Source organism: Eubalaena glacialis, chromosome 13 (assembly GCF_028564815.1).
Source record: "Eubalaena glacialis isolate mEubGla1 chromosome 13, mEubGla1.1.hap2.+ XY, whole genome shotgun sequence".
Taxonomy (NCBI): domain Eukaryota; kingdom Metazoa; phylum Chordata; class Mammalia; order Artiodactyla; family Balaenidae; genus Eubalaena; species Eubalaena glacialis.
Window position 1 is genome coordinate 72,138,706 of NC_083728.1, and position 18,831 is coordinate 72,157,536.

Sequence of the window (18,831 nt, forward strand, 5' to 3'; positions counted from 1 at the left end):
GGGCCATGAAACTAGATCTGTCATATTCCAACGCCTTTGTTTCTAAATACATCATTAAATTGAGTAGCCACACAAATACAACATTCACACACCAGCTACCTGGCCCTGGTAGAACCAGGATCCAGGATACAGGAGACCTGAGCTTGTTCTGTTTGCTTTCATTTCTCAAAACGTATATTCTGGTTCCCAGGTCCACAAAGTCTGATCCATAGTTCTAGGGAAAGGTTTGGAATATGTGTTTTCTTCAAAGTTACATCTTGATGTAATTCTGATACAATGATTGATTCAGTCCTTCACATTTGAGAAACCCAGAGCCAGGGTTATATTATACTAAGAGGCTTCTTTGCTAAATAAAGTATTTTCTCAGTTGGATCCAGTTTTTGAACTCGAAATGAGTTTTTTCCGGGAGTTTGTTGATATCGAAAGGTTCGTCTTCTTACCTGTACAATGACCTTGGGGTCAAACTGGGGCAGATGATGGACAAAGACTGTAGACCCCGCTGTCCATGGTTCAAGCAGGGACCCCAGGACAGCCAGAATCCAGCCTGTGTCTGACACGCACCAGAGGACATCAGACGTCTTCAGCTGCAGTAATTTCCTGCTAACTCCAAAATACAGTTAGCCTCAGATACTATTCTGACTACTATACTATCCTTCCCTTTTCTCCACCCCCATTCCTCCAGGATTTTGCTGCTCAGTTGTTATCATTAGCACAGATACCAAATGTCTACAAAAAGCTTTCTCTGTCCCCCTGGTCTGGTTAATAAGGTACAAAGTATACAGAACGTGGTCTGGTTTGAATATTACTAGTTGGGGGACGGGGAGAAGGGAGAAGAGTTTGGTTTAAAATTGATTAAATGGTTAACCCAGCTTCAGCCTCTGTGTTTGTTCCAGGTTAGGGCAGTGGCTTGATGTGGCTTAGTTCCAGGTATGATTTTTCCCTAACAGTTCCTGATTGGGAAACTTCATGCCGGATTTGTCCACAATCGAGGAGAGGAGAGGACCTGTCACATAAGGTCACATTGCTGGAGCATTTTATCTTTCCCCACCAAACCCTGGAACTACTGACAGGGACACAGGGGCTCGTCATTTGTGTGGTTAGCAGAATGCCTGCTGTTTGCACCCACATCTCCTCCACGTCTGCTGTGAAGGTGCTCAGCAGGACCCAAATGTGCCTCCTTTGTCATTCAGATGCCTCTGTCAGCAAACACTCATGCCTAGCCTATACTTCTCACACCCTTAGGGGTCTGAACCAAAGAGAGCAGAAAGGATAAACAGCATGGGGTCAATTCCACGAGGAGTTCTTTTCCCAGCACATACACATACACACTTCACCCCAGATCTGTGGCCCAGCTTCTAAGCTGGTGCCCTCTCTCCTACCATGAAGGGAAGAAGGATCGCAAAGCAAGTCCATGGCTGTGCTTTGCCATCTTGGGGAAGCCTGTGGTCCCACTGGTGAAGAAGATGGCCATTGGGTCCAGGGTCTTTGACTTAATACAGGTGTGAACTGGGGATTCTGATCTGCAAAGGGATTCAATACAAAAGGACAGAAGTCATGTTTCCTGTTTTTCCATCCTCTGGGGAAACAAAAGAAGCAATATGAGGCTTAGAGTCAGAAAACTGGGGTTTGCAGCTCCCAGTATTAGGCACCAAACAAAGTTTATGGGTGACTTGGATAGGTGGACTGACATTTCTTCATTTTAAAAAGTGGGGAAAATATGATGGATTATTTTTAATAAACATTGAAATAGTATTGCCAATGATTCCAGACAATGCTCTAAATGATTTACAAATAAGAACTCACTCAATCTTCATAGCAACCCTAAGAGGTAAGTACTGCTTTTATGCCCATTTTGTAGATGAGGGAACTGAGGCTCAGAGCGGTTAGGTAACTTACCTGAAGACATATAGCCAGCAAGTTGCAGAGCCAGGATTCAAACTCAGACAGTGTGATCCATATACTATGCTTTTAGTTACACTGCTAACCCTGTATTTTACACAGACTAGCTTCATGGGAATTTAACCTCATAAACTTGGTGTAGAGGGGTGGGAAAGAGAAAGCTAGGGAGAATGAGAGTGTAAGGAATATATATATGTACATCTGCCCTAGCATGAGCTAGAGGTGGAAGGTAGAATCCGTAGCTCCCTCCATCTGCCTCGGTTCTTGGGGAGCTTCCCCTTGTCTGAGAGTCTCTTTCCTGGGCCTATTACAATTGTAAATGCAAGCTTCCTATAGTACTCAGTCAGAGAGGCTGCAAGTAATCCCACTGCTGGAGGGAGCACTGGCTCTTGTGGAGAAATGATACCATACTGAGTCTGGACAATTTAGGCGAGTTTTAATGAGTATTCTTTGCTTAAGCTATTTTAATCTAATTCTCTGACTTTAGAATCTAGCATAAGATGTGATTTCACTGTAATATTTGCCCTTGGGGGTTGAAGTAAAGAGCTTTAAAAACTGTGGAATTACTTCAAGAAAACAAATCCAGCATGGTTTGTGTGTGATACGAAAAATGCCTGAAGGCTTGCAGAATCAGAGTTTTGGAGGTGGAGGGGTCTTTCTTACCTGCAGCACTTCCCTAACTTTTCCTTCAAGGTGTCCCTATAGACACCCACCCCCTAAGACATGGAAAGTGTTTGCTCCCAAAGCTGCCTGTCATTTTTTTCTCAGTCTCAAGTTTCACCTTAAAAATTCATCTTAACCTTTCCTTCAGCTTCTTTAATTGCTAATTATTTACATAAAAATAATATTTCAGATTCCCCACCTACAAGGAAAATGCAACACAATAACCCTCTGACTTTACACATCTCCTTTGCACAGGGGTGATTATATTTTAGTGAGAGAGCCATAAAAGTTCAATTTCCTCATTTTATACATAAAACAATTGCAGCCAAGAGAGGAGAAGGAACTAACCCAAGGTTGCACAGCAAATCGGTGACATAGCTGTGAAGAGAAGCTCAGACCTGGTGAGCTTCCTCCCACTGGCTGCTTCTCTACCAGCACTTGGCAGTGAGTGGCTTTCTCCTGCCATTCCTCAGAAAGCACATTCATCAGACCAGAAACTCACTGAATCAGTGATCGGAAGTCCAGCCACCCTTTACGGCTGTGGTCAGACACCAGGAGCTTGGTTTTCAGAGCAGGACACTCAGAGGCCACAGAATCCACCTCTGGGGCAAGGGTATCTGTGGTCACGATGCCCTTGGCTTTAGACACTTGTAGTCGGTAGAGAATGTCCTTGGCCTTCATCTGGGTGGTCCCTGGCATGAAGACGATCCCTAGGGATGAGAAAGAAACTGCTTCTTCTGGTATCTCTTTCACAGCCTCACAACCTTGGCTGTCAGACCTGGTTTATGTGCATAGAAATCCCCTAACTTCTTGGTATGCGAAGTATGGTCCACAGCATCAACACCGCCTAGGACACAGAATCTCACACCCCACCCCAAACTTACTGAATCAGAATCTGCATTTTAACAAGATCTCCAAGGGATTTTTATGCACATTAAAATTTGAAAAGCCTGCCCTAATAATTTCTACTCTAAATGGATCTAGCCAGTAGACAGGTGAGTCCTTCTTTATACAAATTTACACAGGATCTGGGAAAGATACAAGTAGGACAGTGTCCCTGACACTGCATCCCTGTCCCCATTTTTCTCCTCTCACTTCCTCCTCTGTCATCGTGAATCTCTTGTCATCTCTTGTCATCATTCCTTGTGTCATCTTGAATTTCCTCTCTTTCCTTCGTTCGTCATACCCAAAGTTAACTACAATGTCCTTTGAACTTTTCTACTTTCCCTTCCATCTTCCATCACCAACAATTAGCTCAAATCTTTGTGTGTCCCTATTGTATTCTAATTTCTCCACCAGATGCCCTGTCCTGAATCTTCCTACTACCCACCTTCCGTATTATTAGCCTGCTTAGTTCCACAGAGCACTGACTTTTTCCCCTCCACATTTCTTCTCTTCACTAACATCTGGCCCCTCTCTCCATGAAAACACCACACTCCCCATCCTGACTTTGAGGGCACTGCTCACTCTCCATCTTTCTCTCCCACGACTCTATTCTCTATTTCAAGAAGACCATTCTTCATATAGGCTACTCCTGACTCTAAGCATTTCCATGTGCTATGACCATTCTTGGAATTTCCGTCCTTTGCTTCTACTCCTCTTTAATTCTTCTTATCCCAGAGGTCTCAATTCATGTCTTGGGTTTCTCATGGACCAACTCTTCACTATACAGATGGCATGGCTTCTCTATACTCCCTCAGCCACTGCTGTTAATTCTTGATCTTGATGGATTAATCAACTATTTGTGAGAAACCATGAGACAGAGAATATGTGAGCAAGACCACGACATATTGTTGTATGAGCATGCATTATACAACAACTGAAGCGATTCAAAAAAGAATCCATGAGTCCCATACTGATTATATACATTAATGCATAGATAAGCAATTAAAAGGGAAAGGAAAATCTCTATAGAAGAATGCCAACTAATAAATGTAGAGGGAATGATATAAATAGAAAATCCTAATAAACAAACACCATTAAAATATTCACTTCAGTCAAGAATCATCAGTGGATCCTCAAACCATAAGGTGAAAGACAGTTGGGGAACAGGATATTCACACAGTCCCATAAATATTACACAACAGATTACTTACTAACTACAAAGGGAAAAGGTACCTTTACAAAGGTGGATACTACCTTTCTAAAGTGATAAAACAACATCAATGATATTAGGGCAAACCAACTTTATATATCCCCAGTGTGATGCACCAAGGAAGACACAATATTGTCCTTCTAGTACCTGGGCTAAAAATGTCTAACCTGAAGATAATCATGAAGAAGGAGTCAGAAATACAAATTTTGATGGACCTTCTGCAAAACAACTGGCTTAGACGCTTCAAAATTATCATCATCATGTAGACAGTGTAGAACGTAGAGAAACATTCTAGATTAAAGGAGACGGGGGAGGTATAACAACTAAATGCAATGCATTGGATTTTTGATTTAAACCAAATAAATGCTATAAAGGACATTATTGGGACAATCGAGGAATTTTGACGATGGATGTATATCACGTAACTATATTGCATCAGTGTTAAACTTCTTGTGTGATAACTCTACTGTGGTTATGTGAAGGAAATGTCTTGGATTTTAGCAGATGCATGCTCCAGTGTTTATCTGGTGTTTATGGGTGTCACAGTGTCTGCAACTGATTCTTAAATGACTCACTGGGAGAGAGGGCTCGAATATGGCAAAACGTTAACAACTGATGAATCTTATAAAGAAGCAAGAATGTCTGAGACCATGTAAGAGAAAGTGTGTGTGTATGTGTGTGTGTGTGTGTGTGTGTGCATGTGTGTGAGAGAGAGAGAGAGAGAGAGAATTATGACATTGTGTTTGAGAGCATGTGACTATAAGGGAGAGAGCGGATGAGAAGGAGTAAAATAATATTTGAGTGAGTCTGAGAAAAAGAAAGACTGTGAAGAAGAAAAATTGGTGGGGGGGCTTCCCTGGTGGCACAGTGGTTGAGAGTCTGCCTGCCAATGCAGGGCACACAGGTTCAAGCCCTGGTCTGGGAGGATCCCACGTGCCACGGAGCGACTACGCCCGTGAGCCACAATTGCTGAGCCTGCGCGTCTGGAGTCTGTGCTCCGCAACAAGAGAGGCTGCGATGGTGAGAGGCCCGCGCACCGCGATGAGGAGTGGCCCCCACTTGCCGCAACTGGAGGGAGCCCTCGCGCAGAGATGAAGACCCAACACAGCCATAAATAAATAAATAAATAAAATTTAAAAAAACAAAAAAAAAAACATGTTTCAAGTTCAGCATAAATGTTTAAAAAAAAAAAGAAAAAGAAAAATTGGGGGGAAGAGAAAGCACCTAATATTTCAGGAAAATCTGGCTCTAGGTGAGCCCAAAGGTCTTCTTGGGTCACTGACCTGTTCGGATGCAGCCCACAATCACCAGCCACCACTCAGGCACTCGAGGCAGAATCAAGGCTAGATTGTCTCCCTCCTGGAGGCCACAGGTCTGTGTGAAGACGTTGGCTGCACGACGGGTTAAGTCTGTCATCTCTCTGAAACTCCACTTCACTTCATCCCCTTGATTATTCACCCACCACAGGGCTGGGTTTGGACCTCTCTTGCCTTCCTGGTTAGGATCATATGCTACATGTTATTTCCTGCTTCAAAGGAAAGGGGCACTAATTTGGCCAATCCACTACCACAGTCACATTCCACTGTGAGTGTAGCTCAAGGTCTGAGATCCCATTTTAAAGCATTTATAGCGCCAAGAGAAGTTGGGGGGAGGTGTGATCCAGCCAACTTCTTCTGGCCTACTGTAACCCCCTCCTCTTAAGTCACATAAAACCATGAAGAGCCTTCATGTTACTTATTGAACACTTACAATTTTATTCCCCATGTGTCTGTCTTAGTTCCACATGGACAGTAGGTTACTCTCTGTGCCTCAGTTTTCTCACCTATGAAAAGGGTATAATAATACTACCTAGAATGTAGTAAAGTTCAAATTAATTATTTTAAAAGGTCAAGTGTGTATAACAGTGCCTGGCATACAGTAGGTGCTCAATAAAATTACTGTTATTATTATTACAACAAAATAAAAGAGGATAATTTAATTCCTGAATATTTGGGGAAATTATTTTTTAAATTAAGGTACCTCAAGAGGTGCAAGAAGTCAGTCTTGGAAGCTCCAGAGCCTTTTCCCCTCACTAAAACATCAAGTAAACAACAATAGACTAAGATGGCTTTGTAGGAATTTAGAAAAGAGTCACAAATCCACAGCAACCAACAAATGCCCAAACAATAAAAAGTCATAACCAAAATGGTAAGAAATTTTGTGGTGTTTTTGCTTATTCTTGCACCAACAGCTCTCTGATGTGGTACAGTGTAGTCAAAGGAAGCCACCCAATTCCCAGCCCCTCCCCTAGGATAGATGAAAAAGACTGAAACTTGAGTGCAACGTTCTGGCTTGTCTGGAGGCGGCCTTAGGCACTGGTTTCTGTCTTGACTGACTTGGAGCTCAGATGGGTATGAGGGCATATTGGAGGTATCTGAAAACAGTGGCAGATGTCACAGTGTGTGGAAACAGTAGACCTGTGGTTACCTAGGGATTAGAGACTACAGACAAAGAAAGAATAGAACATTTAAGTCCCCCAGAAGAAGCAGACTTTTAAGAAAGTTAAAACGTTAAAGAGCAGCCAAAACTAGAAAAAAATAAAAAAATAAAAGCACATGCACAGGACCAGGAAAGACACATGCCAGAGAAGACCTTAAGTTTTCATACTGAGCAGATTATTGAAGGTCTTTCCCTGCATGGAGCCAGTCTGCAAAGACTGAGAGAGGTGGCTATTTTTTTTTAAATATCCAATTTTTAACAACAGATCACAAGGTCTACAAAGAAAAAGAGAAGCAGCCTATTCAAAGTAACAACATGAATCTCCAGAAACTGACCCTAAAGAGACATAGGCTGCAATTACTAGACAAAGATTTTTAAATGACTGTCTTAAATACACTGAAAGAGCTAAACGAAAACACAAAGAACTAAAGCAAATCAGGAAAGTAATATATGCACAAAATGAGAATATCAACAAAGAGATACAAATTATAAAAAGAACCAAACAGAAATTCTGGAGCTGAAAAATACAATAACTGAATTGAAAACTTCACAAAGGGACTCAACAGCAGACATGAGTAGGCAGAAGAAAGAATCAGTAAACTTGAAGACAAGTCATCTAAAATTATTGAGTTGGAAGAGCAAAAAGAAACATACAAGAAGAAAAATGAACAGAGCCTAAGAAACTTATGGGGCACAATCAAAGAGACCAACATACACATTATGGGAATATCAGAAGGAGAAGAAAGAGAGAAAATGGAGCATAGAACTTATCTGAAGTAATAATAGCTAAAAACTTCTCAAATTTGAGGAAAGGCATGGAGAGACAAATACAAGAGGCTCAATGAACTCCAAGTAGGAAAACCCAGACACCCACAGAGAGACATTACAATCAAACTACAGAAGACAGGGGGATTAACCAAGATGGCGGAGTAGAAGGACGTGCTCTCACTCCCTCTTGTGAGAGCATCAGAATCACAACTGGCTGCTGGACAATCATCGACAGGAAGACACTGGACTTCACCAAGGAGGAAACTCCACGTCCAAGGACAGAGGAGAAGCCACAGTGAGACGGTAGGAGGGGCGCAATCAGAGTAAAATCTAATCCCATAACTGCTGGGTGGGTGACTCACAGACTGGCGAGCACTTATACCACAGAAGTCCACCCACTGGAGTGAACGTTCTGAGCCCCACGTCAGGCTTCCCAACCTGGGGGTCCGGCAATGGGAGGAGGAATTCATAGAGAATCAGACTTTGAAGCCTAGTGGGAATTGATTGCAGGACTTCGACAGGACTGGGGGAAACAGAGACCCCACTCTTGGAGGGCGCACACAAAATAGTGTGTGCATCGGGACCCAGGGGAAGGAGCAGTGACCCTGGGGGAGACTGAACCAGACATACCTGCTGGTGTTGGGGGGTCTCCTGCAGAGGCGGGGGCTGGCTCTGTTTCACCGTGGGGATGGGGACACTGGCGGCGGAGGTTCTGGGAAGTGCTCCTTGGCGTGAGCCCTCCCAGAGTCTGCCATTGGCCCCACCAAAGAGCCTGGGTAGGCTCCAGTGTTGGGTTGCCTCAGGCAAAACAACCAACAGGGAGGGAACCCAGCCCCACCCATCAACAGTCAAGTGGATTAAAGTTTTACGGAGCTCTGACCACCACAGCAACAGTCAGCTCTACCCACCTCCAGAGCCTCCCATCAAGCCTCTTAGATAGCCTCAACCACCAGAGGGCAGACAGCAGAAGCAAGAAAAACTACAGTCCTGCAGCCTGTGGAACAGAAACCACATTTACAGAAAGATAGACAAGATGAAAAGGCAGAGGGCTATGTACCAGATGAAGGAACAAGAAAAAACCCCAGAAAAACAACTAAATGAAGTGGAGATAGGCAACCTTCCAGAAAAAGAATTCAGAATAATGATAGTGAAGATGATCCAGGACCTTGGAATAAGAATGGAGGCAAAGATTGAGAAGATGCAAGAAATGATTAACAAAGACCTAGAAGAATTAAAGAACAAACAAACAGAGATGACCAATACAATAACTGAAATGAAAACTACACTAGAAGGAATCAATAGTAGAATAACTGAGGCAGAAGAACGGATAAGTGACCTGGAAGACAGAATGGTGGAATTCACTGCTGCGGAACAGACTAAAGAAAAAAGAATGAAAAGAAATGAAGACAGCCTAAGAGACCTCTGGGACAACATTAAACGCAACAACATTCGCATTATAGGGGTCCCAGAAGGAGAAGAGAGAGAGAAAGGACCAGAGAAAATATTTGAAGAGATTATAGTCGAAAACTTCCCTAACATGGGAAAGGAAATAGCCACCCAAGTCCAGGAAGCGCAGAGAGTCCCATACTGGATAAACCCAAGGAGAAGCACACCGAGACACATAGTAATCAAAGTGGCAAAAATTAAAGACAAAGAAAAATTATTGAAAGCAGCAAGGGAAAAATGACAAATAACATACAAGGGAACTCCCATAAGGTTAACAGCTGATTTCTCAGCAGAAACTCTACAAGCCAGAAGGCAGTGGCATGATATACTTAAAGTGATGAAAGGGAAGAACCTACAACCAAGACTACTCTACCCGGCAAGGATCTCATTTAGATTTGATGGAGAAATCAAAAGCTTTACAGACAAGCAAAAGATAAGAGAATTCAGCACCACCAAACCAGCTCTACAACAAATGTTAAAGGAACTTCTCTAAGTGGGAAACACAAGAGAAGAAAAGGACCTACAAAAAGAAACCCAAAACAATTAAGAAAATGGTCATAGGAACATACATATCGATAATTACCTTAAACGTGAATGGATTAAATGCTCCAGCCAAAAGACACAGGCTTGCTGAATGGATACAAAAACAAGACCCATATATATGCTGTCTACAAGAGACCCACTTTAGACCTAGGGACACATACAGACTGAAAGTGAGGGGATGGAAAAAGATATTCCATGCAAAGGGAAATCAAAAGAAAGCTGGAGTAGCTATACTCATATCAGATAAAATAGACTTTAAAGTAAAGAATGTTACAAGAGACAAGGAAGGACACTATATAATGATCAAGGGATCAATCCAAGAAGAAGATATAACAATTATAAATATATATGCACCCAACATAGGAGCACCTCAATACATAAGGCAACTGCTAACAGCTATAAAAGAGGAAATTGACAGTAACACAATAATAGTGGGGGACTTTAACACCTCACTTACACCAATGGACAGATCATCCAAAATGAAAATAAATAAGGAAACACAAGCTTTAAATGACACAATAGACCAGATAGATTTAATTGATATTTATAGGACATTCCATCCAAAAACAGCAGATTACACGTTCTTCTCAAGTGCGCACAGAACATTCTCCAGGATAGATCACATCTTGGGTCACAAATCAAGCCTCAGTAAATTTAAGAAAATTGAAATCATATCAAGCATCTTTTCTGACCACAACGCTCTGAGATTAGAAATGAATTACAGGGGAAAAAACGTAAAAAACACAAACACATGGAGGCTAAACAATACGTTACTAAATAACCAAGAGATCACTGAAGAAATCAAAGAGGAAATCAAAAAATACCTAGAGACAAATGACAATGAAAACACGATGACCCAAAACCTATGGGATGCAGCAAAAGCAGTTCTAAGAGGGAAGTTTATAGCTATACAAGCCTACCTAAAGAAACAAGAAAAATCTCAAGTAAACAATCTAACCTTACACCTAAAGAAACTAGAGAAAGAAGAACAAACAAAACCCAAACTTAGCAGAAGGAAAGAAATCATAAAGATCAGAGCGGAAATAAATGAAATAGAAACAAAGAAAACAATAGCAAAGATCAATAAAACTAAAAGCTGGTTCTTTGAGAAGATAAACAAAATTGATAAGCCATTAGCCAGACTCATCAAGAAAAAGAGGGAGAGGACTCAAATCAATAAAATCAGAAATGAAAAAGGAGAAGTTACAACAGACACCGCAGAAATACAAAGCATCCTAAGAGACTACTACAAGCAACTTTATGCCAATAAAATGGACAACCTGGAAGAAATGGACAAATTCTTAGAAAGGTATAACCTTCCAAGACTGAACCAGGAAGAAGCAGAAAATATGAACAGACCAATCACAAGTAATGAAATTGAAACTGTGATTAAAAATCTTCCAACAAACAAAAGTCCAGGACCAGATGGCTTCACAGGTGAACTCTATCAAACATTTAGAGAAGAGCTAACACCTATCCTTCTCAAACTCTTCCAAAAAATTGCAGAGGAAGGAACACTCCCAAACTCATTCTATGAGGCCACCATCACCCTGATACCAAAACCAGACAAAGACACTACAAAAAAAGAAAATTACAGACCAATATCACTGATGAATATAGATGCAAAAATCCTCAACAAAATACTAGCAAACAGAATCCAACAACACATTAAAAGGATCATACACCACGATCAAGTGGGATTTATCCCAGGGATGCAAGGATTCTTCAATATACGCCAATCAATCAATGTGATACACCATATTAACAAATTGAAGAATAAAAACCATATGATCATCTCAATAGATGCAGAAAAAGCTTTTGACAAAATTCAACACCCATTTATGATAAAAACTCTCCAGAAAGTGGGCATAGAGGGAACCTACCTCAACATAATAAAGGCCATATATGACAAACCCACAGCAAACATCATTCTCAACGGTGAAAAACTGAAAGCATTTCCTCTAAGATCAGGAACAAGACAAGGATGTCCACTCTCACCACTATTATTCAACATAGTTCTGGAAGTCCTAGCCACGGCAATCAGAGAAGAAAAAGAAATAAAAGGAATACAAATTGGAAAAGAAGAAGTAAAACTGTCACTGTTTGCAGATGACATGATACTACACATAGAGAATCCTAAAACTGCCACCAGAAAACTGCTAGAGCTAATTAATGAATATGGTAAAGTTGCAGGATACAAAATTAATGCACAGAAATCTCTTGCATTCCTATACACTAATGATGAAAAATCTGAAAGAGAAATTATGGAAACACTCCCATTTACCATTGCAACAAAAAGAATAAAATACCTAGGAATAAACCTACCTAGGGAGACAAAAGACCTGTATGCAGAAAACTATAAGACACTGATGAAAGAAATTAAAGATGATACCAACAGATGGAGAGATATACCATGTTCTTGGATTGGAAGAATCAACATTGTGAAAATGACTATACTACCCAAAGCAATCTACAGATTCAATGCAATCCCTATCAAATTACCAATGGCATTTTTTACGGAGCTAGAACAAATTATCTTAAAATTTGTATGGAGACACAAAAGACCCCGAATAGCCAAAGCAGTCTTGAGGGAAAAAAACGGAGCTGGAGGAATCAGGCTCCCTGACTTCAGACTATACTACAAAGCTACAGTAATCAAGACAATATGGTACTGGCACAAAAACAGAAACATAGATCAATGGAACAAGATAGAAAGCCCAGAGATAAACCCACGCACCTATGGTCAACTAATCTATGACAAAGGAGGCAAAGATATACAATGGAGAAAAGACAGTCTCTTCAATAAGTGGTGCTGGGAAAACTGGACAGCTACATGTAAAAGAATGAAATTAGAATACTCCCTAATACCATACACAAAAATAAACTCAAAATGGATTAGAGACCTAAATGTAAGACTGGACACTATAAAACTCTTAGAGGAAAACATAGGAAGAACACTCTTTGACATAAATCACAGCAAGATCTTTTTTGATCCACCTCCTAGAGTAATGGAAATAAAAACAAAAATAAACAAATGGGGCCTAATGAAACTTCAAAGCTTTTGCACAGCAAAGGAAACCATAAACAAGACGAAAAGACAACCCTCAGAATGGGAGAAAATATTTGCAAACGAATCAACGGACAAAGGATTAATCTCCAAAATACATAAACATCTCATTCAGCTCAATATTAAAGAAACAAACACCCCAATCCAAAAATGGGCAGAAGACCTAAATAGACATTTCTCCAAAGAAGACATACAGACGGCCACGAAGCACATGAAAAGATGCTCAACATCACTAATTATTAGAGAAATGCAAATCAAAACTACAATGAGGTTATCACCTCACACCAGTTAGAATGGGCATCATCAGAAAATCTACAAACAACAAATGCTGGAGAGGGTGTGGAGAAAAGGGAACCCTCTTGCACTGTTGGTGGGAATGTAAATTGATACAGCCACTATGGAGAACAATATGGAGGTTCCTTAAAAAACTAAAAATAGAATTACCATATGACCCAGCAATCCCACTACTGGGCATATACCCAGAGAAAACCATAATTCAAAAAGACACATGCACCCGAATGTTCATTGCAGCACTATTTACAATAGCCAGGTCATGGAAGCAACCTAAATGCCCATCAACAGACGAATGGATAAAGAAGTTGTGGTACATATATACAATGGAATATTACTCAGCCATAGAAAGGAACGAAATTGAGTCATTTGTTGAGACGTGGATGGATCTAGAGACTGTCATACAGAGTGAAGTAAGTCAGAAAGAGAAAAACAAATATCGTATATTAACACATGTATGTGGAACCTAGAAAAATGGTACAGATGAGCCGGTTTGCAGGGCAGAAGTTGAGGCACAGATGTAGAGAACAGACATATGGACACCAAGGGGGGAAAACTGCGGTGGGGTGGGGATGGTGGTGTGCTGAATTGGGCGATTGGGATTGACATGTATACACTGATGTGTATAAAATTGATGACTAATAAGAACCTGCAGTATAAACAAACAAACAAACAAATCAACTAATACTAAACTTTCATTGGGTTATTTGTATGGAAATATGTTAATATAAATGTTTCAGACATTACATGAAATTTCTAAAAATCTTATATGTTCTGGTATAATGTTATAAGTCATAATCCTAGTTATTACTTTAAAATGTATATCTCAGAAATAACTAATTTTCTTGTCAACTGCATTATTATGAACTTTCATCAAATCTTTAACCGTGGTCATTTTAAAGTCTTTTATCATTTACAGACAGTTCTGGGTATACTCTGATGCTTTTGTAAATATGTTCCTATAAAAGGGTTTCATCTTCAGGAAATTCATGGAAAAGACTCTGACAAGTACAGGTTTCTGGTACCTGACTGTACTGCTGAACTGAATGAATAAGCATTTTCAGAACTCTAATGAAAAACTGATGAGCTCATAAAAGTGCTAACAAAAGATCAAGATAAAAAAAAAATTAATTACATGGGACTGAGTGAACTGATGAGGATGAGTATAATTTTTGTGACTTTCTGTTTGAATTTAAAAAAAGAAAAAATCCCACAAGGACTCAGAGGCAAAGAATATACAAATCAATTTTCACTGCAAAGTAAAGGAGCTGTTACAGTGGAGTATTACTGGACTGAATGTCAATATTATGACATAGTATGAGTGTGTTTCATGTTTGGTAATTGCAATCATTGTTGCTTTTGTTGTGGTCATCCATGTACAATGGTGTCAGTCAATTTATCTCTTGTAAAAATAAAATACAGTGTGTGTGTGTGTGTGTGTGTGTGTGTGTGTGTGTGTGAAAATAAATAAATAAATAAAGTGATAAGCCTTAAAAAAAAAAAAAAACTACAGACGACAAAGACAAAGAGAGCATCTTAAAAGCAGAAAGAGAAACGCGACTCATCAGGTGAAATTCTTAATAAGATTACCAGTGGATTGAAGACCAGAAGGCAGTGAGATTATATATTTAAAGTGATAACGAAGAAAAAACTGTCAACGAAAAATTCTATATCTAGCAAAATTGTCCATCAAAAATGAGGGAGAATATGTATGGCTGAGTTGCTTCACTGTGCACATGAAACTATCACAACATTGTTAATCAGCTATACTCCAATATAAATTAAAAAGTTTTTAATACTGAGGGAGAAATTAGGACATTCTCAGATAAAAACAAAAACAACACTGAGGGAGTTCATTATCCTTAGACTTTCCCTACAAGAAATGCTAAAAGGAGTTCAAGTTGAAATAAAAGGACATTAGAGAGTAACTTAAATATAAAAGTATAAAGTTCTTTAATAAAGATAGATACAAAGACAAATATAAAAACAGTATTGTTATAATTTTGGTTCATAACTTCACTTTTTATTCTTTCACTGTATGGAAACCACAAAAGCATAAAAAATAATTATAAATCTATCTTAATGGGTAGACAATTTGTAAAGATATAGTTTGTGAAATCAGTAACATAATATAGGAAGGTGCAAGGGAACTGGAAAACAGTAGGGTTTTGTATGTGAACGAAGTTAAGTTGTTATTAGTTTAAAATGAAGTGTTATAATTTGGAATGTTATATGTAATCCCCATGGTAATCACAAAGAAATTATCTACAGAATATTCCCAAAAGGAAACGAAAAGAAAATCAAAACATATCACTACAAAAAATCAACTAAACACAGAGGAAGGCAGTAAGGGATGAACTGAGGGACATAAAAGCTGTGACATCAAGGAATCAATTAACAATATGGCAATAGTAAGTCATCCTTATCAGTAATTACTTTAAATGTAAGTGAATGAAATTCCCCGATCAAAAGAACTAGATTGGCAAAATGGATAAAAAACCCAGAATTCAACTTTATGCTGTTGACAGAATTGTTACTTCCATGTGATGGAATATGATAAAACCAATCAAAAAAACTTTCAGGATATTTTTGCAATAAAAATCTTATAATACAATATCAATTTAGAAAAGCGAAACCATATTTACATTAAATCCAAATTTATATAATAGTATCCATTCATTCATTCAATATATATTTGCTAAGTTCTCATTATTTCTTAGGCACTGTTCTTAGACCAAAAGGATACAATGGTGAACAAGACATACATATACACACGTATGTAAACAGTTTTAAATGTTTATGGACAATTTTCATTTTCTTGTTTAAATCAAGTCTTTTATTTTCCCCAAGTAAAACGATTTTTTAAAGTTTTTTTAATTCCCCAAACAAAGCATGTTCAGAGTAAAAGTTCAGGCAATGCACAATCTTACTAACAGAAAAATTTCTTATGAACAGAAAAATTTCTTCAAATTTCTCATCACATTTTCACTCCCTGAAGGTTAACACTGATAACTGTTTGGTGTATAATCTTCCAGAAATTATTTCCCACATATGTGCAAACATGATCCTACCATCTTTGCCTCATATGATTGGAACAAAAGACTGTGTCTCACCTGAGACAAGACTTATATACATACATACATACATACACACACACACAGATATATGTATATACATATATTTATATCTATGGAAAAATCAGTGCTATGAAAAAAATATTCTCCAACAGATTAAGGAATGTTAGCAAGTATGAATGACTAGTTGTACACTGTCTATATAAGGGGAACAGATTATATAATATTTCTGTATGAGTTTACAAAATGATAGAAAGTTTGGGGTATCAAGGTAAAAACAATTGTTGTTTTAATTCAGACAAAAGTTTAGACTCTTAACTCTTGCAACTTGAAGAAGATATTGCTTAAGCATTTATGGTTTTGGGGGCTCAGAATTAATCTGATAATGTGATATTAAGATTAGCATGTTTTCAAGAAGATAAAACACAACCTTTAAACTGGATATGAGATTTAAAGTTTTATGCAGGGAAGTTTGAAGCCAAAGGAAATTGATAAATAGATCTAAAAAATAAAACACTAACTCAGCAATAAAAAGGAATGAAGAAGTAATACACAAAACAATATGAATGAATCTCAAAAACATGCTGAGTAAAAGAAACCAGACACAAAAGAGTGCATCTTATATTATTCCATTTCTATGAAACCCTAGGAAAGAGAAATATAATGGCTAGTGACAGCAAATTAGTGTCTACCTGGGGCTCAGGGTGGGGATGGGTGGGTATTGACTAGGAAAGGACAAAAGGAAATTTTTGAGGTGGCAGAAATGTTCTAAAACTTATTAAACTTTCACATAAAATGTGTGAATTGTATTCTAGGTAAATTATAGATCAAAACAGTTGATTTAAATAAACAAAAACCTACATAGCTACTCCTTGTTAATCTCTAACTAAAATATACTTTAAAGAAGGAAAATTGGAAAGTAGATCAATTACTCATGTGATTAATGAATGAGATGATTCTTTCTGAATGTTAAAACACATAAGAATTTATTGCCTATAGAAAGGGCTTGCTTCATTTTTAATTAAAATGAAATACAAGTAGAATTTCTATAATTTCTGTAAATTAATGATAGAATATGATAGATTTCATAGAATTTAAATCCTAATTGACATAGATAAAACACTTTCTCCAACAATGATATAACTCACATTCTCTTCCATTGCATTTGGAATGTTTACTAACCTCCAGAAATTTCATAAGTCAGAGTATACTTTTTGACCACAATGGAATTAAGCTAGAAATCATTAACAAGAAGACAATGAGAAACCCACCTCAACTATCAGGAAACTAACCGATACATTTCTATGTAATCTATGGGCCAGAGAAGAATCAAAAGGCAAATAAAAAATATTTTGAACTTAATGATAATAAAATATGACATATCAAAATCTGTATAATGTACCTAAGAGGAGTGCTTAGTGGGAAATTTATACTTTTAATGCAGATATTGGAAAAGAAGGAAGGCTTAAAAGTAAGGACATAAACTTCCATCTCAAGAAGCTAAAAAAAGAATAGCAAATTAAATCAAAGGAATGTACAAGGAAAGAAATAATAAAGATAACAGTAGGCATCAATGGAATGGAGAGCAAATACACAAGAGAGAATATCAGTAAACCCAAAACTGGTTTTGAAAAGATTTATAAAATTGGTTAACTCTTAGGAAGACTTATCAAGAAAAAGAAAAGAATAAACATATTAAAAATATCAAGAATAAAAAAGTGTACATTGTTATAAATCTGTAACAGACATTAAAATAGCAATAATAAAAATATTAATAACTTTATGTCAAAAAATAACTTTATGACATTTTGAATGAAATGAACAAATTGCTAAAAAAAGTTAACTTTCCGAAGTTGATGAATAGAAATCTTAACAACCTCCTATCTATTAAAAAAAAAGTTAAATCCATTACCAAAAGCTTTTCTGCAATGAAAACCCCAGATTTTATGTCTAAATATTTCAATATGCATGCTAGCGTGTTAAGAGTTTGACCTGAAAAACTGCTGGGTTTTGTTTTTTTAGGAAAACAGTGATAATTATATTTCAATTATATCTCAATAAAACAATGACAAAAAATTAGTGATAACTTTTAAATTCTTTATCAAAGCACTTAGAATAGTACCTGGTACATAGTAAATGTTTGTTAAATATGTATTGAATGAATAAATAAAAAAACAACAACTCTGGAATATAAAGAAGGAATAATAAGGAATTTCAGGGTTAAATTAAATCTAAAGATGACCCCAATCACTGGTGGGCCAACACCAGCTCAAGGTGCCCCAGTCCCCATGGCCAGCTATCCCGGGATCCAGCTTCACCCATCAGTGGGCCAAGATCAGCCCTGGAACATCCCAGGCCACATGGCCAGCCACATCAGGAACCATCCCTGGCTACAGGCTGGCAACCATTACATGAGACAGGAAATGTCAGCCAACCAGTCTGGGGGCCAGCCTTGACTACCAGTGCCCCCACGGTAGTTGGCCATGCCACAACAGAAGGGCCCACAT

The 18,831-nt window shown here is 38.3% G+C and overlaps 1 protein-coding gene across 6 annotated transcripts in view; it reads right to left on the reverse strand.

The window, feature by feature from the left end:
- The window catches only part of LOC133104393 (acyl-coenzyme A synthetase ACSM1, mitochondrial-like), a 68,356-nt gene that overhangs the window by 27,359 nt on the left and 22,166 nt on the right, over positions 1–18,831 (reverse strand). For 5 of the 6 annotated variants that reach the window (XM_061210117.1, XM_061210114.1, XM_061210112.1 and 2 more), the window contains 4 exons: positions 5,941–6,151; positions 3,065–3,272; positions 1,380–1,520; positions 441–600 (listed from right to left, as the gene is read on the reverse strand). In XM_061210117.1, coding sequence (XP_061066100.1) covers positions 441–600; positions 1,380–1,520; positions 3,065–3,272; positions 5,941–6,151 — 720 coding nt within the window. Of the gene's footprint in view, positions 1–440; positions 601–1,379; positions 1,521–3,064; positions 3,273–5,940; positions 6,152–6,406; positions 6,437–18,831 lie in introns of those variants that run through there. The other variant, XM_061210118.1, reaches the window with a different exon arrangement.